This window comes from Oryzias latipes, chromosome 13, assembly GCF_002234675.1.
Source record: "Oryzias latipes chromosome 13, ASM223467v1".
Classification (NCBI taxonomy): Eukaryota; Metazoa; Chordata; class Actinopteri; order Beloniformes; family Adrianichthyidae; genus Oryzias; species Oryzias latipes.
In genome coordinates this window covers 24,399,990-24,423,181 of record NC_019871.2, presented here as the reverse complement: position 1 = coordinate 24,423,181, position 23,192 = coordinate 24,399,990, and the positions used below count along the sequence as shown (strand labels likewise).

At 38.5% G+C, this 23,192-nt stretch overlaps 1 protein-coding gene across 2 annotated transcripts in view; it reads right to left on the bottom strand.

The window, feature by feature from the left end:
• veph1 (ventricular zone expressed PH domain containing 1) overlaps window positions 1-23,192 on the bottom strand; it is a 73,097-nt gene that overhangs the window by 12,218 nt on the left and 37,687 nt on the right. For both annotated transcript variants that reach the window (XM_023961681.1, XM_020708427.1), the window contains 7 exons: window positions 16,756-16,919; window positions 16,010-16,219; window positions 10,331-10,551; window positions 8,564-8,782; window positions 7,688-8,046; window positions 5,127-5,266; window positions 3,296-3,430 (listed from right to left, as the gene is read on the bottom strand). In XM_023961681.1, coding sequence (XP_023817449.1) covers window positions 3,296-3,430; window positions 5,127-5,266; window positions 7,688-8,046; window positions 8,564-8,782; window positions 10,331-10,551; window positions 16,010-16,219; window positions 16,756-16,919 — 1,448 coding nt within the window. The remainder of the gene's footprint in view (window positions 1-3,295; window positions 3,431-5,126; window positions 5,267-7,687; window positions 8,047-8,563; window positions 8,783-10,330; window positions 10,552-16,009; window positions 16,220-16,755; window positions 16,920-23,192) is intronic.

The window sequence follows — 23,192 nt, the reverse complement described above, 5'->3', positions numbered from 1 at the left end:
TCATTTTGAGCTGTCATCAGTATGCTTGTAGAAAACAAAGTACATGAATGTTATCGCAGACTCACTGAGCTGTCTACAACTTTGCCATTTACTGGGCCACCTGGGTGCCTTTCACATGTTTGACCATTTTGTTTTTGCAGACAGCCCATATTCCCCCCTGAGGGCAGTTGTGACTGAGACCTTAGTTTCAAAAACTTAATTCTGTCTTGTTCATCTGTAAGTGTGTTTGTGCACAAAGAGAAGCCACGCAGGAAATCCAGTATAAACAGTCACAGGAAGGGGAAACAATTTCCTGTTTTCCATCTTTAAACATCTTTATCTAATCAGCCTCTGCCCTGTCATTAAGTGGCTGCAAGTCACTTTCCTCGACTCTCGCAACCACAATTTTGTATCAACAAAAACTGTTGGAAAAACAATTCATGTGGACTCTCTCCTTTTGCATATCTCTGCCCTCTTTGCCTTTTCCAACTTTTTTGTTTTTTTTTGAAAGTTCTCACCCTTTCTTTTGTTTCTTCAACTGTTTCTCTAACTTCAAACCGTTTTAAATAAAGAGTTTTCCGGGTTAATTGTCGTTTTTTTCCAGCTCTATGATTAACTTTACTCCTGTGTGTTTTTCTTATCCACGTTTCACTGATTTAACCATAATGACCACCTGAAAATGATTTAATACAAAATTGTTTATTGATGTTCAGACTGTGATGTCTTACAGAGACTGGATTTTCATCTTTTTCAACCCACATCTTTCAAAGTGAACCCCCCACTTTTTTTTGGCACACATTCCCCCTTTTGTTATCCATCCTGAACTGGGGTTTTTGTTGCCCTTACCTCCCTCCACGCCTTCCCTTCTCCCTTCCATCAGCTTTCTATTTTCTCTGTGTCATAAAAGAGCTAAAGTGAACTGTCAGGAGCCGAACATAAATCCAGCTTAAATCACGGAAGCCTCGTAAAACCCCCGCCGTCTCCGTTTAAACCTCCTCGCCGGTCCAGAAAGCGAAGCCTTTCTGCATCGTACTTGTCGGACATGTGTTTCTGATTGGCTCACGGAGGCACGAGTGAAGCTTCTCTGATTGAGAAAAAAACCTCATATGGAGGAAGACAAAAAGGTTGTGACCTTCTTCTCTATTTTTCTGTAAAACTCCGTCTTCTTGTTGTGATGTATTTGTGTTATTTTTGGCACTCATTGTCATTAGAGTACACACATTAAACATCTATTATTGCCTTTTTTTAACAGGTCTGCTAAACCACTTTGGGACAAAAAAGGTAAATACTGTCAGTGAAATACACGACTGTTCCATTCCAGCAATGAGCAAAGCTCAGATGCTAAATACAGCTCAACTGTTTCCCAAAAATCTTTATGCAAGCTGACGTGCTCCTAATGTTCTCGTATCATCTGACACTTTTAAATGGTGCAGCTCTTCCCACAACCCACTTTCTCAGAAACCTCTGGATTTCTTGTTCTGTTCTGGTTGGTCAGATATCGAGGTCACATTCAACAGATGTGTGGCATAAATGAGTGACCTTGTTGAAATGAATTTGTGGTTTCTCCATTTGGTTCTGTGCTGCTTATTGTGGTTCACACGGCTGCAAACTAACTTCTGGTAATTCTGAATGAAAGCTTGCAGGAGCTGGTTGTTTGACAGGGCGTTGTTATGAACAGCTACAAGCTTTACAAGACTGATATAAATAATATTTCTGTTGAAAAGGCAAGCAACTATAGGCGTTTTCTTTCTGCTTAGATACAGCAATCCCACTCTTTTATTGGAAATGTTCCTCTTAACACTGCAACTCCCCGACCGCATACTGGTACCAGTCCGTGGGTCGCTTGGTACCGGATAGCGGACAAAAAATAAAATTCTGTAATTTAAATCATTTCTGTTTTGTTTATTTTCTACAGCTGAAGGTATTATTTTGGAAAACTACCTGGTTCTGTCCATATCCATCTATGACTCACTCTTGATGCATGTCAAGTCGTTCACTTCCGTCACATGTCTCAAAGATCCACTCAGATTCTCTTTTCATCTGTTTTTAAAGCATTCCCAGGGGTCTTTTAGTTATGATTCTACTGGATTAAACCTGTTGTATTCTAGGACACAGTTTAAACAGGTGTTCATCAGAAATTCGCCTCTGAGTTGTGGAAAGGGCTAATTACCCATCATCCCTTTGTTTACACTCTTTTCCGTTAGCTTACGGCCCCTTACAATATCAACCTACTATTACCGGTACAACAAAAATGACGAGCAATATTGGAACCATCCATCCGTCCAGTTTGGAGCCAGAAGCCAGTTCAGACGAAGAAAACAATCTAGTCAGCTATAACTGCATCGGAATGGAGCGGAGCAGGGGGCTTATGTCCTGCAAGCTTATTTTCTAGTTAACAAAAGATGTCTTTTTATGTCTGCTCCTGATGCACAACGGTTTGAATAAATACTCAGAAATGCAATTTTAAGCTTCATTTTCTTATATCTGTCCTCCATCATCAGAAAAAGCCCACAAGACCATGTTAAAACACCAAAAACATAATTTTCATCAAAATGGGTCTTTTCCCGTTAACTCTTTAGGTAAAGGGATTCACAAACAAGAGCGGGAAGCAATCAGAGAAAAAGAATTTATGAGGCTATTAAAAGGCAAATTCCTCAGGATTCATATTTGGTTTGTTGGTTTTGGTCTGAACTGCTGCGGCTCACAGTAGTGCTCAAGGTCATATTATACATCTCAAAGTGAGTTTTATAATAAAAGCTAAGAATGGCATGAGTTCAAGAAAACATTGTTGGTGTCATGGGGTTTTTGGAATTGTGTTCTGGTTTCTGGAACTTTGTTTTGATTTCTAATATGTAATGCTGTTTTTCTTTTTTACATTTTTGTAAATTATTTGTTTTGTGTTGAGTGATTTTTTTTGGTGTGATTAGCACTTCAGGGCCAGCGCAGGAAACAGTTGTGATGAAAGCAAGAGAATTTGAGTCTAAATAGGTTTTGCAGATTCTTTGGGGTTGTTCAAGAGTTGCAGCGACTGTTGTTGATGATGAAAACTTCCCCCTGAAGTTATTCATGATTTGTCACCAACTGCATGCCAGCTCAGACAGTACTTAAAGCTCATTTCTGTAACACATGGACGGAGACAATCGCAGACATGGAACAGTACATAGGTTTGACTAATAGAAAATCCAATTAGCTTAACCTAAACACAACAAATATCAGGGTTGACACCCCCTATTTTTGACTTCCCACTCGGGCAGTGACTTCATTCTCTTTGCTGGAGACATACGGCCTTTTTAAGAACGTCAAAGCCACATAGTACCTTCCTGTGTGGGGTGCTGTGCTGGGTCATGGCCATGAGGAAGCTGTGGGAGCCCTTAAGCTGCGTCTTCTCCCAAAGAGCGGCCAGTTGTTGAATAGACTCGTCTCTGGTGCACAGAGGGACGCTGGATTTACTCTGATCGAGAAAGAAACGGATATTAAAATGATGCAAAAACAAACAAACAAACAATCTTAACAAAGAGAGGGGCAGAGATGAAGGTGAAACAAGCATCTAACATCTAACGCAGAGGGTCTATAACCTGAGGCTCCAGAGCGGCTCTTTTGTTCCTCTATTTAGGCTTTTTGGCTTTGACGAAAAAAATTGCAAATAATTAGAATAATTAAAAAATAAATAAAATAAAATAAATAAATATGTAAAGACAAAATATCAATTGGGAGAAGCAAAAAACATTATTATCACATGAAGAAATAAGTTCATAAAAAGACCCTCCCCCATTAGGCTTTATTCTCTTCAGAACAACTAAGACGTGCAATTTATTTATGACTCTCTTTTTTTATGACTATATTGTATCGACTGCCCGCCACCATCTCTAACATTCCCACTCTCTCACTCTCTTCCTTTTTTCCGTCCATTCCATCAAAGAATGCATATAAACATAATTATTATAACTAAAGGTTAGCCTCAAATACAAAAGGGGTTTATACAAATATACACCTTGTTTGTCTGCTTACAACTTAAAGAAGACATTCTGATCATCTGCTGTGTCAAATTGCTGTTCAAAGGAAAATTTATAGAATTACATTGGTTTTTCACTTATGTCAAATATTTAATAGTATGAGGAGAAAATGGATTAAGAACCTCTAAAGTCTTAATTTTAGGAAATTCCATGTTTGAATTTCTTGCATTTTTATTTAATTTGCTGCAACAGGAAGATTTTAATTTAACACATGGCTTATTTTATTTTAAAAGGAACTTGTTTTTGCTTTTCTCAAAAGTAAAAACAAATTATTAAGGATGTTACATTTAGAAAAATGTAACACTGTTATAATTCAATGATCGGTAGTGGAAATATTTGAAACCATCATATCATAAATGAATCGCTTAATGTTCACAGAAGCATGAATAAAGTGTATTTTTCTACAAGTTGAAATTGGCCCAAATGGCTCTTTTAGTGTTAAAGGTTGCAGACATGTGATCTAACCAAAATAAATGAATGAAAACAATTTTTACGCCTTTATTTTCCCGACATAGGTGTTCTCAGTAGACCAGTAAATTGGAAATAGAATGTCATCAGCAGATTTGCATGTAGGTCCGAGTGCACATGCATCACTGGGTCACAGTCATGTGGAGGACAGATGACTCGGGCTCTGCCAGTGGCAGGTAAACTGAGAAAACTGTCCTGCCCAAAATATTTATACTGGAAAAAGAATCCCATCATGCACTATTTGACTGAAAGTAATCATTTCCAGGTGTGGGAGCCTAAACTCAACTTAAAGCACATTTTAACCCAATTAAACCTTCACTCTTTCACGAAGATCCACTGCTTTAGATTTGGAGTTTTTGTCTCACCAGAATTAAAAAATAATGAAGAAAATGCCTGACAATGCTCTCTTGTCTTCCAGCAGAGACAACAGGAAAAGTGAGCTCCAAAACTCTCCTGACCCCTTTTGTGGCTTCTCGCTTTTAATTTAAAATGCATCACTTTATTCATTTTATTTTATTCATGAATTGAACAAACCACTTTAAAAAAAACACAAGGGAGACAGTTTACTAAAAAATTACAATAGGAATGTTTCACTTTCTTTGAGGAATTGCAACACTAGTTTCGGAATCATAGCGTTTAATGGCACTGCGCTTGTCAGCCACGCACCTGCAGATGCAGCAGCATGATGTGAATCCACAGGTGGGGTTGTCGGCTGGTCAGGTGGAAGCTGGATTTGGCGTAGAGGCAGTAGTGGCCCTTGAGAGGGCAGGAGAAGGACAGCTTTGCCACGCAGCCTCCGCTGGAGTCTGTTTCACGTAAAAGCACAGGATGAGAAAGTCAAATTTCTTTTTTTAAGCTTTTTTGCACGACCTAAAGCTTTAGTCACAGGGTTGACCCTGTCAGGTCCGTGGAGGGTCGTAGGGAGGAGGGGCTGCATCTGAAGGGGAACGCAGGTCTGTCTTGCAGTTCTCTTGAGGCTCGTATGGACACCTCAAGTGACATCATGAAAATGGAACGTACCATTGTCGAGCATGCAGTAAGTGCATTCTAGGGTTAATGGAAATTGTACACACAACATCCAGTTAATACTGTCGTACAGTGCCCGTAAATCAAACTCTAGTCATCATTCTGATCCTGATTCACAGCGTTTTGCATAAAGAAATACTCAGAAATGCAACTTTGAGCTTAATTTTCTAATTTATGTCCTCCATCATCAGAAAAATCCACAAGAACATGTTAAAAACACCATTTTCATCAGAGTGGGTCCTAAGTGAAAATGCTCAAAAGTGTGACTTTATTTTAAAAAAAAATGTCAGATCCTTCTGTTAAAGGTGACCGTGGAAAACAGTGTTTGAATGATTTAGATAATAATTGCACATATGCAGGGACTTTTTTTTTTCCTTTTTCGCTTGCTTGAACCCCCTGAACCCTTTTTCTGCTCAACATGCACCGCTGGTTCTAGGGCATGCGTGCCCCCCATACATAAAATGTGCAGTTCATGTGTGTACATCATGTCAGCTCTGCATTCATCTGGTTCAGCTTAATGTCACGGGTTTCGCTCACGTCGCTCATTTTTCTCCGCGCGTCTGTTTGTCTTTACGTCACTGCAGACGGTGAGGTTACCCTTTCAAGTGACAGCAGCCGAGGATTTGGATCTGCAAGGAAAACTGGAGGCGCTTTGAGGCAGACTTTCAACGCATGCATCATAATCCTGTTCTCTGCATGCATTATTCAACAAAAAATGCAGAAATGGGTTTCAGGGGTATGACTTAGGGCATCACTCTCTGCAGTACAGATTTAAGAGACAGCCCTCTCAACGATTTCCGCTAGAAAACAAGTTTCACTGCAAAAAATCCCCAGTCTCATGAACCTCAACATCTTCTGCTAATGGATTTAGGTTTCAGTACTAAAATCTCACAGCATATGGTGACTAACTGGACTAAATATCTGACAGGAAAAAAATCAGCAGATATGTGTAGACGTAACTGATATGTTCACAGCAAGAATAATCCTAAACATTTGCCATCTGGACAGCATACAGACCCTTTCCAAAAAATTAGAATATCATGGAAAAGTATATTCATTTCCATAATTCCAATCAAAAAATTAAACTTCATGGAATTTAGTTTTCTGGCTCACTTTTTAAATTGATTTTCTTTTTTTATTTGATCATTTTTACACAAATTGGAGTTCCAGCTTTTAAAACCCGTGAAAACAGGATTTCAGAAGATTTGAAAACTGAAAGATTTTGCCCAAATTTAGCAGGACATTAATATTTTTTAACTGAGTTTCACCAACAAATCATCTACTAAAGTGAAAACAGAGATTCCCCACATGTCAGTAAATTGGTTCAGTGGATTCAATACGGGGAAAACAACAGACTTGATTAACTATCCAGAAGACCATCATTGATCCCCTCCTTTGTCTGGGTAAGACACAACAGTTCATAACTAAGGAGGCTGGCTGCTCTCGTCAATCCAAAATCTCTGCAATCTCTCTAGCAGAATGTTCTAGAGGCATTCAGGATTCCTTCTGTTAAGGATCTGGATAAAGATTTCCTCTTCCAGCAGGACATGGCCCCTGTCCACACTGCCAGACGCACCAACACCTGGTTTGATTGTCAGCTATTAGGTCTGCCAGCCGGCCAGACCTAAACCCTCATTGAAAATGTGTGGGATATTATTGAGAGGGAAACGAGGACCAAACAGGACCAAAAACAAAGAAGAGCTGACAACAAGCATCAAGAAAATCTGGGCTTCCATTATTATCATCCAATGCCACAAGCTTCCATCAATGCTACGGTGCATCCAGGCAGTTATTAACACAAAAGGATTCCCAACCAAGCACTGAGGACAGACATCATTTAGAAAATACTTTATTTTGATTGATTTGTCTCTATCTTTTTGCAAAAACTGAGAAGTAAATGGTGATTTCTCAACAGTTTTCAGATTGATTAAAATCCGTTTTTTTATTAGGTTTTATGAGCTGGAAGCCCAATTTATGTTACAATAAACAAGGACTTGAAATCAATGAAACAGTGGGCCCTTAATCTACATTCTATGAAAGTTTACGTTTTTGGATGGAAATGAATACACTACTCCTTGATATTCTACTTTTTTGGTAGGGTCTGTCACAAAATCAAACAGAAAAAGAAGCGTTTGTGTCTTTCGGGTTTGCAGGCTGCTTATCTGCGGAACAGAGAGAACATGCAGCAACACTGACATTACCTTCAATCACACACTGGTCAGGTGTGGGGACCTGCTGCACCATGTCTTTGCAGAACTCTCTGATTGTCTCCATATTGTCTCTTAAATGGAGGAAGAGTTTATCCGTTTCCACCTGCTCTGCATCTACTTCTCCGTTTTGACACTTCTCTGCTTCTTTGTGGGACTGAGCAGCAGCAGCAGCAGGTGGGGCGCCATCACCTGTCTGTTTCCTCCCGGTAGGAGATACTTCCTGGTTTTCAGAGGGTCGACAGGGCAAAGGGTTAGATGTTTCTGTGCTGAACTCCACCCCTTCACCGTCCTCCCCAGCGTCTGAGTTTATGGAGCGTGAACAAACTTCATGAAGAGCCAGGCTCTTTGATCTAGGAGAAACCATCAGTTGAGAAAAACAAGATGCAGTATTTAAGATGAGTGACAAAACAAACGTTTTAGATATCAGTAAAGACTGAAAATCAGCAGACTGTGGAACACGCCCATACTACTATCCCCCCACTCCTATGCACGACCACTGGAATGAAATCTCTGAACTGAGATGATTACATTTTTGATTAAAACTCAGTATTTGATAGTGACTTTTGGAGTCTTTTTTTCAACTTTTAAAGAATACACATTTTGGAGTGCAAACCTTTGTGAATCTCTGTCTCTCATTTTATTTGCGCAAATAATCAGAAAGAAAACGTTTTTTTTTACTTCAATAGAGACAAATCAGCAGATGCTACCAATCCAAATCCTCAACCACAAGATAACAGAAAAAGTTAGTGTGTTCTAAAACCCCCTCAGGTACTAGAATAGTTTTCCAAGCAGCTCTGTTCCTATTAAAAATAAAAAACCTTTTGATCTGATTCAATCACCAAACCCATAAATGTTAAGGTAAGTCACCTGTTAAACCTCATCTCTCTTCTCTCCTCTTTGACAGCTTGGCTCAGGCTGTAGTGCCGCTGAGGAGCAGGGGAGTCCGCCAACACCTCCTTCTCCAACTCTGCCAAGTTGTCTTCCTCGTTTTGGATCTCCACCTGTAACCTCTGCTCTAAAATGTCTCCTCCTGCTCCGCCAGCAGCAGAATGAGATGCAGAGGGAGACAGACATGCCTCATCCAGCCTGTAACATGGAGAGCAAATATTGAGAATCAAACTCAACGTTCATTTATCTTTCCTGCTTTACCTTTTGTCTTCATTTTCATGTAAACAACTGTCGGCTCATTTTCTGTCTCAAGTTCCTTCTGTCACCTCACTCTTTATGGGCTTGTTTTATTTAGGCAGGTGGACATCATGGAAACATTTGCTAAAAAAAACATGGTCCCCAGTTTAGAATTCTTGCTCCTTAACTTTTTTTTTCCTTTTTCTTTTTGGTCCAAAAGACCCCAAACAAAGATTTTGTAAGTATCCAGTTCTGCACATACTGTTCCTGTTAAAAGTGGGACATGGCATTTCATTCTCACACTGAAGTCAGAAGAACTTTTTAATTTGAACATGTAAACTGAAGCACACATACGCCCTCACACGTTTCTTTACTGCTTTGCTTAAGCAGTTGTTATTACCTTATAGACTGACAGAACTCCATTGAAACTGATACATTCAAGAGCAAATGTGAATTTTCAAAGTTATAGTTAGAAACATAGTGTGAAATGGAAAAAATCTTGTTGAAAACAATGATCTGATGTTTTCTTTGAGCAGTAAGACAGAGTTAAAATGATTTGTAAGATGTTTTTAAAATTTCTAATTAGTTTAAGTGGGTCCAAACAATAAAAAAAACTAAAGATTTTGCGTACAAGTTTAAGCTAAAGACTCATTAAGTAAACAGGCTAAAGTCCAAAAAGGAAAACTGTGCCTCTGTCTTTGGCTCATCCATCCATCCATCCATCCATCCATCCATCCATCCATCCATCCATCCATCCATCCATCCATTTTGTTCAACCCCTTAAGTCTCACTCTGATCTTCTGTTGCTCTGTTTTAAAAGTGTTCCTAGTGTTTTTTTAATCATGATTAAGCACTTTATAGCCCAAATCAATAACCTGTGTCGTTTTCTAAGAGCAGTAGTAGTTCATTAGAAACTGAGTTGTAGGCGGGACTGTTAGCGTGGAGCAACCCCGCCCCCACATATACGCTCTTTTTCAAACTGCATTTTTTTCATCTGCTCCAGATTCCCAACGATTCGAATAAAGAAAGACTCAGAAACTCAATTTTAAGTTTATATTCTTTGTATACGTCCTGCATCGTCACACAAAACAATGCTACAGGAACTTCAAAAACCCGATTTTCATTATAGGTTATTAAAGGTCACGGGGTTGCTAGAGCCTATCCCAGCCACTGTTAGGTAATGGCTCAGTAGACCCTGGACAGGTTTACCACAGGGCCACACACTCACACATAAGGGACAATTTAGGGTCATTAATCAACCTATGAAGCTTTTTTGAGAAGAAAACTCACGTGCATAAGGAGAACATGCAAACTTCATACACAGAGGATCTAGATGGGATTTGAACCAGGGCCTTCTCGCTGTGAGGTGAGGGTGTTAACCACCAGGCAGCCCTGCGTTTCTAATTATGATCTCATATTATATCCCCACTTGTATAGCAGGGAGCCCTCACACAGGTGTAAAAATTCTGCTCTAGTTCTGCTGCTCTAGTTAACTCTGCGTCTCCCAACCTGCAGTCAGCAGCCGTCCTGTCCTCGAGTCGTCTTCCCAGCTGCTTGGCTATTGCAGTGAATGAGTTGCTCATCCTGTAGATGTCTTTCCCGCAGCCCCCCAGCAGAGATGGGTATCGGTCAGTCAGTGCCCTGATCTCCAGTAGCAGGGTGTGGTGAAAGCTGTGCTCCATGCTCCCCAGAAGACACACCAGGTAGAGCAGAGAGCTGTGAGCATGACTCTGGAGAAACAAAGAGCAACAGATACAATCTGTAGCCCTCTATAAACCTTTGTCTGGCATTCCGAACTACAAAAATAAACATATTAAAGACCCAGAAAATCAATTCCTAGTAGAGTTATTGTGACGCAACAAATTCAAGCTTTATCCACCATGAATGTCTGACTTTATTCTGACCCTTTTACATAAACAGAATTTAAGCTAAGGTCAGAGCAAAAGTTCAACTTATTTAGTTTTGGGCAAAACAAACTCAAATGAAAAATAGTAAATTAGTCTTTTTTTTTTTTTGTTTAGCTCTAATTTATTCAGTTAAAAATAGAGTGGAACAAATATTAGGACAAACTACTTTGGTCTTATCTGTCCAAAAGACATGTTCCAGATAAGATGAGCTTCCTCAGATGTAGACTTCATCCGTGCTTTTATGCTCTTTGTTTAAGATGAAAAAGAAAATTCTTTCCTGGAAGAAAGAATCCGGACTTGTTTAATCCTCTAAAGTGGACGTTTAGATTTTGATGGAGCTGGAATTATGTGTTTGAAGCTAAATCACAAAGTTTAAACTCAGTTTTTCCAAAGTTTAAAATGAAGAACTCCTTCTTTTAACCTCCCCAGGCTACATCTAATGAAATTTCAACATTTGTGGTTAATTTTGATTCAATAAATTCAAGACAACAACCAAAAAAAAAACGAAAAAACGAAAAAAAATCTCATGTTGTCTAAATGAGGTGAAAAGGTTTTCAGTTTAACTCAATCTCTGGAACAACAGATGAAAAAACTGTTTTTCAGGCAAATGTCTCCAGCTGTGGGCATAAATAAGGCCCTTCGGCTTGTAAAAACTCAGTTTGACTGATAAACTGACACACTGCTGGAGGAACAGATGGAAAAAAACAGAGCCCAGCTCTGCTTACAGCTGTCACACAGTCTGAAATGAGGAGACAAGAATGTGGTCGCCAGGCAGTTTCTCAGTAGGTTATATTCGAAAACGACCGGGAAAGGGTCGGGTTTTGACCAAACACGGAGACTCCATGCCAGGCGGGAGGTATTCTGTCCAAAAATGTATCAGGACCTCATCTGGGACTAAGAGCCGTGTCATTTCCAAAAAGATTTGACTCTTTGAGGACTTACCACAACCTTGCTAAGCATGAGACCACAAATGGAACTCTTCTCTTTTTTTTTTACCCTCAGTAATACATTTGTTGCGTCACTTTAAACTTTTCCTCAGCAAAACATGATTCACTGAATATTTTTTATACTTGTTTCGAAATTGCCTACATTTCATGTTATGGGCCATTAGCCCAACATTTTATGAGCAAAATGTTCTTAAAAGTGCATCAGTGTTCAACTCTTTCCTTGTCTCCTTATTCTGGAAGATATTTGCATTTTCTTTCATTATTATTTGACTTTTCTTGATGTGAATTCCAATCAAATGCTGTTTCTGCTGCGTAAAACGGACGTTTGTTAGTTTTAAGTTTTGTTGCTATTATCATTCATCATATGTTAAACTAAACTGCAATAAAAGTCAACAACGGCACCTAATTTTCACTTAGTTTTTCTGTTGTGTACTTTAATTTACATTTTAAAAACATTTTTAAAATTCGTTCAAGAATTAAAATCACAATAAAATAAAATTAAGCGTAGTGTTAAAGATAATCACAGACCAATTACTAAAAAAGGCTTCTTCATTCAAAAGAAATGTGGTGTAGCTTTGGTTTTCAAAATTCTCTAAAGAAATCAAATAAACAAACAAGCAATATAATGAACAGTTTTAGTTTAGGTGAAAATCCAAACAGCTATAACCAACTCTTAGACATGGCAGTGGAGGGGCAATGATTTGGGCTTGTTCAGTGCCAACAGGAATACGTTAGACAAAAATGTTTTCAGATGTCAAAATGTTTTAAATGTTAAATGTCTCAGACTTTTTGGCTTTCTGAAACTGGGCCATGAAAAAGCAGTTCTACAAAAACAGAGTTAAAAAAAGGTTAGCTTCACCGATTAGCATAAAAACTTTATTTGTTGTTGTTAATATGTTTTTCCATCATTTTATCATTGTGATCTAAATTTTAGAGTTTTGTTCTATTTATTGGGATTTTTTAAATGTTCTAAACACTTTAGCAGCATGGAATCTTTACTGACACTTATGGGGGATCAAACAAGGAACTTCCAACAGCCGCAGCTATCATGCACACAAAACCTGGCAACCCCTGAATGTACTGTAATAATCAATTTTTGGGGCTTTTATGAAGAGTTCGGACTCTGGTGAACACAACTGAAGCATTAATGTTCTAAATGGGTTTTAGCAGCACAGAGGAACTATTTTTATGTTCAGATGGTGCATCCAACAGAGTATAGAGTTACATTCACTGGTGATATTTTTTGATTTATAAAGAGTCCACATGCAGACTATAGACTAACCCCTGAAGAGGGGAAAGAAGCCAAGGAAGTTGTGCAATTGCATCCAAATGCATCCACAGATGTGTGTATGTGTGTATGCAGTGCACAAACAAAAACCCACAGGAGGTATCCTCCACTGCCATCACCAGGAGGCCTCTGCAGGGGCATTTTCCTGACAACCAGGGGGTATTTTCTGAGTGATTCCAGTGAGAACAAAGACATGACACTGAGGTCACACACACTCGAGGAGCCCATTTGTGTGTTTGCTGGAGCTTGCTTGGCGGCTTCTCCTGACAAGAAGATTGAGAAGGAAGCCGCATGTGGAGGAAACTGGAGTTACGAAAGATTTGATACAGCTTCACAGTTTTTGTGTTTGATGGTGGCTGTGAGAGTGGAGGCATGATTAAAGTTTGGCATATGTTCTTCTTTTGGGACATTGCTGAATAGTTTTTAAACAGTTTCAAACGCAGAAGCGGGGAAAAAAAAGGCTTCTGTTATATGTTGTTTTTTTCCCTAATTATCCTAACATATTTGTTTTCTATGATGGGAATCTGCTGTCATGCAATAGTACATTTGATTAGTCCAGATGACGCAACGTGATTGGTTGGACCCTTAAAGTCCCACTCACATCATCTTCCGATCTGTTGTAAAACCGTTTCCAGTGTTCTTTTAACTAAAATTATGCAGTTTTCAGTCAAAATAGAAAAAAACTTGTGTCGTTTTTGAGTTTCTGCAGAGCGGCAGTAGTTCATTAGAAATTCACCTGTGAGTTGTGGGCGGGGTTATTGGCACGGAGTAAGCCCACCACCCTAAAATCACCAAAAACATGACTCTAATCATAGTGAGTCTTTAAAGCTGACATATAGTAGATTTAACATCCAACCCACTTTCTTTCATCTGGTAAATAGCACCTTTGTGCTTCTGTCTGCTGTAATAATTCGCATCACTTAGCACATGTTGGTTTAATAGTTTTCAGGAAATCCAGAACATTACAGCAACAACTATTATAATCTGGGTTTAGGACAGCAAAAAGGAAAATTATTTTCTTCTGAAGATGTTTTAACAGGAAACGTTTAATCCTTTTGTTTGTTTCATTTATCCTCTTCTACTTTGACAACAGTTTAGAAATTTTTTGTGTTGTCTTTTTCAGAACTGATGTAGGTGTTAGACTGCAGCCAACTCCCCAAACAAAGCCTGTTTTTTTTTTTTTTGGAATACTAAAATTGGCAGAAGAACAGAGAAAAAAAACTATAATCATGCACTCTTTTCTGCTTTACACAATAAAAAATAAGCCCCGCTTGTTTCTATGAAGGTGTTTGCCTGTACATGTAAGAGCAGTCAAATCACCTTAATGTGAGCCAGAAAACCTGGTTTTAAAAAGAACCAATTGATGAATTAAAGTAGAGGGATTTTGTTTTAATCCACCAGAAAACAGAATTTTGTAGGATACATTATACCGTTATAATTGACCCACTTAAAAAAAATGAAGCATCAGTTGATCACATTTTTTTCCCCGACAGAATTGTCATTCTTAAATATCTAAGGTTTTATTTATTAAAGTTCCTCCTTTTCTTATTTTAAACTGTTTGTTTTAAAAAGAAAATCTGACAAAGGAGTTGATTTAGTATTAAGTGTCCTCCCCTTCCACTGCATCCTGGCTCACAGCTGTTTGCTTTGTCCTTCTGATGCCTTAATTATCACTTCAGTCATCGCCCAACCATTTGACCTAAGAAATTAAAACCCTGCACCTTTTTCAAATGAAAAATGTTCAGCTTTGTTTACATTTTAGTGCATATCAAAAATTTATTTTTTTAACTTCAAATAACTTCCAAATTCTTCTTTGGAAGTTATTGGTTTCAATAACTTCCTAATGATTTCCTTTGGTATGTTTTTATACAAATATAGAGCTTATTGATAGAATTTGTTTCAATAAATGAACATATTTAATATTATGGATGTCCCGATCAGATTTTTTTTAGGCCCCGACCCGATTCCGAGTTATTTGATTTTGAGGATCAGCCAATACCGAGTCCCGATTCGACACTTTCGTAACATATTTAAAGAGGAACAAATCTTACAAGCAAACAGATCCAGGTTTTCCCCAATTTCTGTTTAATTAACCTTCTTTTATCATTTAGCACATATACAGAGCACTTCTGTGAAGTAGCTTCAACAATCAAGTATAAATGGCGCAACAATAGATAGAAATAGTTCATTTACTTATTTTGTTGATAAAGAATGTCTGGTAACTTAAACTTTAATATCTTCAGAACTTATAAACACATTAATTTATATGTGTTTCAAAAAAAATGTAAAGTTTAAAGACAACAACTTTTTTCCAAAATGTTTGTTGTAGTATAAATATGGTAATGAGTATTTATTCAATGTAATTGAAGTTTTGGCTGTTTTTGAGAGATTATGGATTGTTTTTTATAAATCCCCCTTTTCCTTGAGCTTTACTTTGTGGACGGCCCCTTGGCAGCCGTCTCTCAGTCATTAGCATGGAGAGAGCAATTCTTAATAAAAAGAAACAAAAACACGACCTTTTTTCTTTTGAAATGCCTTTGTAGAGCGCTGTCAAGAGCGAGTCCAGACAAAACACAAGAGACACTTGCTGGCAGTTTTAAAAGTTACTGAACCCGGAAGTCTGAATGTGTGAATATCTTTCTAACTTAACCAAGCTGTTTATGTGCGCCTCCTGCTCAAACTAGTGGATTATTCTGCTGAGTTTTATGACAGAAGAATGTGGTGATCCATTCATGATATGCAGACTTCTTATAGAATATTTATCTGTAATGATAAACCTGAAATATACAGCGCTGACTATCAAGTCTCTGATCGGGATGCAACATCAACTTCTGATCAATTTTCAATTTCTGATCTCATGATTGGATCAGGACTTCCCCAGCTATAATACACACAGTGAGGTATTATGTTTTTTTTGTCATTTATAGCTTTTTACCATTTATAGGGTCCAGTTAGAGAACACTAAAAGAATTTACATGAATCCATCTCCTCTCAGTCACGTAAGCTTGTTCAGGTAAGCTGTCAGAGCCGCTTGTGTTTCTTTTACCTCACTGATGATCCCTACAGCTCCGTGGATTTTGGCGACATTTGCGAGGTAAGCGGAGGACCGCTGTCCCAGCGTTCTCAGGGCTGGAAGGAAGCTGACCAGTGAGGAGGGGCAGGCCTGGGACACCTCCACCAGAGCCCCCAGCAGAGCCTCACTCAGACAGGGAAGGCTCAGGTAATTAACCAGCGCAGGCACGTGCATGCTCAACATCTGAGACAAAAAAGCAGAGACGACCATGACTCCTTACCGTCCGGAAAAGCAGCTTTTCAGTATCTCCTTTCTGATAATGTCCTGTCATTTGGGCTTCTCCCTCTTTATGAGTCACATATGGGAGCATTCTTGCATCCGCTCTGACAGAACGAAAGTGACGGCTGAACAGTTTTACCGCCTCATGACTTCCAGTAAGTTGTGTAAAGATGCAGAACATCTTTGGGAACAGTTGTGACAAAAGTAGACTTCAAGCGCAACTATTTTGTAATGTGTGAGAAAGCAGAGGAGACAAATTCCAGAGGTCTTTTAACTAGGCATGCTTTACCACCATGATGGATGGTAGTTGCTATGTGGTCCCTAGCTTTCTCCAAAATAGGCAGAGAAATGTGCTGTGCTCCATAATTTATTGGATTCCAGTAAAAACAAAATGAGACCAACTTATATGTATAAAGAACTGTTTAAAATTTTCTGTCAACTCATACGAGTTATTTTCAAACTAGACTCGCTTATAGCTCAGAAAAACCCAAAGCACTTACGATGGGATGTTGCTCTGCAACCACCTGAATGAGTCGAATGAGGTGCTGTTGTTCCGGGGGCTCCAGCTGTGGCATCACTGCTGTCAGGTCACCAAGGTAACGGTGGATGGTCTCTGGTCTTTTGGGGTAGACTGAGGGCAGTACTCGCAGCAGCATGTAGTTTCCTGTTAGAAGGAAAAACGCAAACAAATAAGCGTCAAGTTTGTTTTTGCATGACAGTCTCACTGTCAAATACAGTTCCTAGTGGTCTTTTGATCATGGTAATGATATTTTCCGGAGAATAAGTCGCGTTTTTTTTTTCATTCATACATTGGCTGGTGCGCCTTATACTCAGGAGTGACTTCTTTGTGATTTTTTTAAACATAAATAGGCTCATATATTCTATATTTTCCCACCAACAACCGGTTGCCCTCTAGCGGTTGTTTCCCACTAACAACCGCTAGAGGGCACTGTAGGTCCATGCAGCAATATGTGCTGCTGACAGCAACCCAGAAGAAGAAGCGCCGTTCAAAACAACCGTGGAGGAGAATAAAGGACAGTGGAGGACCGAGCATTACACACCTGGGCCTTTCGGTGGTGCTACGTCTGAATCTCAACCCCTCATTATCATTCTACGATGCAGAAACGAACTTTGCATAGCGTATTGAAAATTCCTGTAGCCACAACAAATGCCTCTAAGTAAACTGAATAAACAAAACAGTATACAAATCTCATTATGAACCTACAGCCAGCAAGAGACACTGAAAATAACCAAATGTATTATTTCAAAGAAAGTAACCCTCCGCCAATATCTCATCATCCCTTTATTTACATTGTCTTCCACTAGCTTTAAAGGTTCATTATTCTTAATGTTTTCAACAACATTGTTAAATCTAGAAATTTATGAACATTAAACCCGATTAACATTTTCATGTATAACAGAGAGGGCATGGGGGTGTGAACTTATAAAGCTTTTACTTCTTTTTCTCTGTATTTTTTTGTCCTATCTTTCCTTTTAAAGTTGATGTCTGAAAATATTCTCCTCATCATTATCATAAACAATATATATGTATCTAATTAACTGTTTAATAGCATCAGAAAACAGCTCAAACCGGTGAGACGTCCTGTTGGTCATTAGTGCTGCAGAAGGCAAAGCCAGGTTGGATTTCAATAATCTCAAACTTTCATGTAGGAGATTTTTTGACACCTGGTTTCATCCTCTTGTTCATATCACCTTTCGACTCTTTGGTGTTGACTAATTTATGATGAAAGATTGATGCGGGGAACTGAGAAAAAAAAAGTTCAAATCCTTAATTTTTTGTTCTTTGTGGTATTTCAAGTTCTCCTTTCAAATACAACAAAAACAGAAAACAATCGGTTAGAAAAAGTGATCTTCTCAGTTACATTGTGTTTGTCAGAAAAAAAGATGGCCAGAAACCAAAAAAAGAAAAATCACTAAATGCTCAAATTGTATAAAGTGGAGTTTTAGCTAATACTGATGGTGTTGAACCTGCATCCAGGTAAGGCAGTTCTTAGCCGTCGCCGTTGCTGTTTGTTTGGATGGATCACTGCAATGGCTTTGGAGCAACACTCAGGCAGCAATTTAAAGATGACATTGTTACTGACGTGCTGATTACTGTTCATATGTAGCGGCAATTTGGAGAAACAAATGCTTCTGCTTTCAAGCAATGAAAGTAAATCTTTATGTATTTGTAAATGTTAGCTTTTTGTTTTTCTATTTCACAATGAAATAAAACCCTCAAGTGTCCTACCTACATGAAGACTGATAAAACACAGGATTGAACTTTTTTTATTTAGTTTGTCAAATCATTTCAATTCAAACAATTTATTTTCTTTTTTTTTTGTTTCGATTGTAAAAAGGAAACTTGAAAGAGCAGACTTCCCTGCCTTCCTGCCTCAACATCAATTGAGTTTATCAAAGTTACAACAATTAACAATTAAAAATCCCCTTTCGCTTCCTTTTTATATTTTTGAAAAAGCAATTCTGGTATTGACTTTTATTTTGAATTATGAGACACAAATGCTTCCATAGCGTCCAATAAGGGAAATGATGAACACATCTCTGTGATGTAGCTTAAGTCTTCATGAAGCTTGCACTGCCATAGTATGAAACGTATACATTTAGAAACAAATCTTTCCCGCTTTTCGTCGTTAAAATAGAGCTATAAACAAGCCAGTGGTGGTCCACGACTGAACAAGAATCTGTTAATCCACCCCACACAAGAATGAGTCAACACCCCCCACTGGTTCTTGATTCATGGCTGAATTCAGAGATTTTATACTTTCAAACTGTGGAATCTGCGTTTGGAGAGTTGGAGGTATGTGTTGTTTTTTAATGGAATGTTACACTTATAGAAATAAGAAGAAGAAGAAAGAAGAAGCAAAACAAGGTCTGAGGATGAAATAAAACTGGAAACGTGAGAAAAGCAAAGGTTAAAGTTTCTTTTTTTTTTTTTTTTACTTTCAGCTCTTCTCTTATATATCCATAAATCTCTTCCTCTCTTATAAAAATGATAAAACCATTTCTATTTTGATTTTCTGCCTTTTTCCAACTTTAGCCACCCTACTGCTGTACTCATTGTGGACCCTTTCCTTCCTCCTCCCTCCAAAAGAGAGCTGTTACATCCTCATTGTCTCTAAACTTTTTCTTCTTTTAAAGTTTATTTGGTTCTTCAATCGTAATTTTTTTTACTATTTTTAAAGGATAATCAACATTAACCAAAAGGGACTGGGGTGAAGCATCATGCTTTATGATGCCTGTTCAAAAAAAAAAGAAAGAAAAATTAACACCGAGTTGACAAATATGCCACAGATAAAAATAAAAAACGTAACCATGTTTACTAATGCATAATTCACTAGTATCAACCAATAAGTCGACATTTTGACAGCAACCTTGATCCAAACAATTCTAAAGTTTAGTTTCAAAAATCTCCATTTTATCTTTGTTCTTGCTTTGCATGATTTTAACATGAATCTCAAATTATAATGTTATTCTCTTCTTTACTGCACTCTCAGAAGCAAACTAACTTAAAGGCACAAAATAACATTTACAACATTCTTACATGCACCATTTCTTTTGATTTACATTATTGAGTCGAATACTTGAACTTCTCCTCCTCCTCTTTTATTGTGGTTGTTTATTGCTGTCAAAGTACTGATTTTTTTTTTTATTTTATCTGCAAAAGTTTACAATTTATTATATGAAATATTTATGTAACTAACGATTGATAACCACAGGTTCCAGTTATGAAAAAAAAATGTTTTCACACAACTGAACGAAGGTGGAACTTTCATGAATAGAAATATGAATTCCAACAATAAAGAACTGTAACCAAGTTTTTGCTTTAAGATAATACAATAATTACAATATAGCAAAACCAAATAATTGTTTTTTTTAAACCTGACCCAATTCTTTACATCCTACCCCCAGCAACTTCCCCATTTCACCGGCATCTCATTTATCCAAACATATCCGCTTTTTTCTCTCCTTTTTCAGACGTGTTCTTCACCTGCTTCCTGATCAATAACACTGTCATCTGCAAAACAACAGTCTAAAGTCAAAGTCTGAATATGAATCCAGGTCTTCAGAGGTTAAAGAAGACACTGTGGCCTAGCCCTAACGTGAAGAAAGACCATCTACCATGGGACAAGTTTGACTTACTCACATCATTTTTAAAGACATAAATCATTCACTAAGTCTTTCCAAACCTCCACCGTCACAATCAAATCTTTGGCATGTTGAAAACTCAGAAAAATTGTTACACTTTAATAAATAGCCTAATAAATGCAGACAAAGCCAGAAGGAAAAACTTAAATAAAAGCAGACGTGAATGTCATCGCCTCAGGTCACAGATCACACCTGACTGGGATCTAAAAGAAATCAAACATACGATCCAGACGGAAAGGACAAAGGGGCCACGGACAAGAGTGAAATCTGTCATCCATGACTGATTGTTACATTAAAAGAAAATCTGGCAGAAGGCAAACAACTGCTGTTTGTCATTATTCACAGGTTGTGTGGTCACAGTGTAGTATCCATTCTTCTATAATGTAGAAAAATAATACCCAGCAGGTTGTAACTGCCCTCATGCGCTGTCCTGAACCACGCCCAGGACAGCATCGCACACCATAAAAAGCAGACGGCTGCAGTTCACGCACAGAAAGGGATAGTTGCAGATTCTCATAAAGCTGGAGGTGAAGACCTAAGAGGTCTTTTAGGAGGAATGTTAAAAGGCAGGTGGCGACGAGAATCTGCACTGAAGGATTTACAGCCTTTGACTGTACGCCGCAGCGCACGGCAAGTCATCCGAGTGGATAATTCCTGCACACCGTTTATGGAAATTCTTATCAAAAAGGCCTCTAAACTTCACAAATTTCTTTATGTGTTTTTGCAAAATCTGACCTTCATGCCAACACCCAAATCCTGATGACGGCTTACAAAAGAATGAAGTGACCTTTTATTCCGTCCTGCAGAAAGGTCACGCCCCCTGACAAGTTTATCCCAACAGATCTGATGTTTTTGTGATGGTGGAACATCGGATTGTTTTAAACAAGTTCAGTCACAAAGAAATACCCAGAAGTTTTTTTTTCACTCCTACTTTAAAAGACTGTACACTTTTAAACAAAGAACCAATGAACTAAAACGCTTTTCTTAACATTTTAAATTGTTTTGTCAATTTCCATAATGGGGCAAATTACTTTGTTTAAATACTTCAGAGAACCTTATCTCCAAAAGATGCTATATTTGAAAAGAACAAAACCTTAAAAATTGTAATCAAGTTCAGGAAAGGCTAGAAGAGCTGGAACAAAAACACTGAAATGTACAGGATTCTGTAAAAAAGAAAAATGGAGGTTTGGCGTTTTGAAAATCAATTATCAATTACAGGGATGTCAGTTATTGAGGGAAAATGTTTGGGAACCATCCAATCATAACTAAAAATGCATCCATGATGCCAAAAGTAACTGAACGCCTGTAAGGGAGGTAACAGAACCATAGAAGACACATCCAGAGGCAGGATCTTGGAAGGTTTTGAAGCTCAAACATGATTTCTGTGACTTTAGACACTCACTGAACTGTCCTGGGAGGCATTCATCATGCAGTTTAAATCACCTGTGGAAGGTGCAGTGGGCGGGTGGTTGGGGGTATGGGGGGCATAAAAACTGTCAAATGCACAGTAAGAAGCAAGTCCTTCCAAAGTTGCTATGACATTTCATGACCCCCTAAAATTATGTATCTGCAAAGCTTTCATCAGAGCGTAAAGATTTGCCAAACAGACTCATAGAACTGGTGCCAGCTGCTGTCTAGTTAAAGCAGTAATCCCCTCAACATCCCCAAAACACGTCCTGGATGTTCTGACTCGTCTGTGCCCCTTATCTCACCTCCAACAAACAGGACAGTCATCGGTGAAGCTCACCAGCAAGCCTCGCGGACATTTGACCTACTCCTCCTCTTCCTCTGCTGAGTCAGCATCTGATTAGGAACAGCTGGACTCATGCTCGTCAGCATGTTGACTTCTTATATTCCTTTGGCGAAAAGCCATATAAAAGGTAGGATCAAATTGTGTCACAAGCATTTCATCACAACATTATCATTATTTCATCAAATCCTCATGATGAATGACTGCTTTCTCTTTTTATCATGGTCCTCAGTATGAAGGCAGACCAGCACGCTGTCATCCTGAAATCAACGCTTTGGTTTTCTCCAAAAACAGGCCCAAACTCGACCCCTTGAACGTCATCGCAAATCTGACTACATTCGGCACAAAGTTCAGCCTGGATAAAAAGACTCAAGACGTCACCCTTCTATAGTGTGGGTGCAAAAACAGGGACAGCAAAGCTGCCAAAACAAAAATATGCATGCAATTATGAAGCTCAAAGAAGTTCTACATAGATGTATCCATGAGCAGGAACAAGGGGAATTACTCCGACAACTTTGCTGTGACTTTAGTTTTGAATATTTGCAACCAATTGAACTGAATGGAGACAAGAAAAAAATAATTTCTTGAAACAAAAACATATTTTCACACATATAGTGTGAGTCACATGATATCTGAACAGGCGAACTTTAACGAATCTTCATCTTTGTCAGTCCTGGAAAAGATTTGTGATGAAAAGTTCTATCTATACGGGCCAGGGGAACTCACAGGATTTCCTCATGGCCAAGTTGGCGGTTTTGGAAAATTGAACTCATAGCTTACTAGTCACCTAGTAATTAACAGTACAAGGTGGAAACCAAGGATGTGGAAGATGTAAACAACGCATAGGGGTAAGTAAGGGTGAAATAGGTGAGATAGGCCCGTCGTGCCGATATTTTCTGTTTTTTTAATCCTTCCAGAACCTTGAACATCGTGCAGGAAGCCCATTAGTGCTGTTCAAGTGAAAGGTGAGTGCTCCCTGGGACCCCCTTGCTATGGATCCATTTGTCTACGAGTGGATGC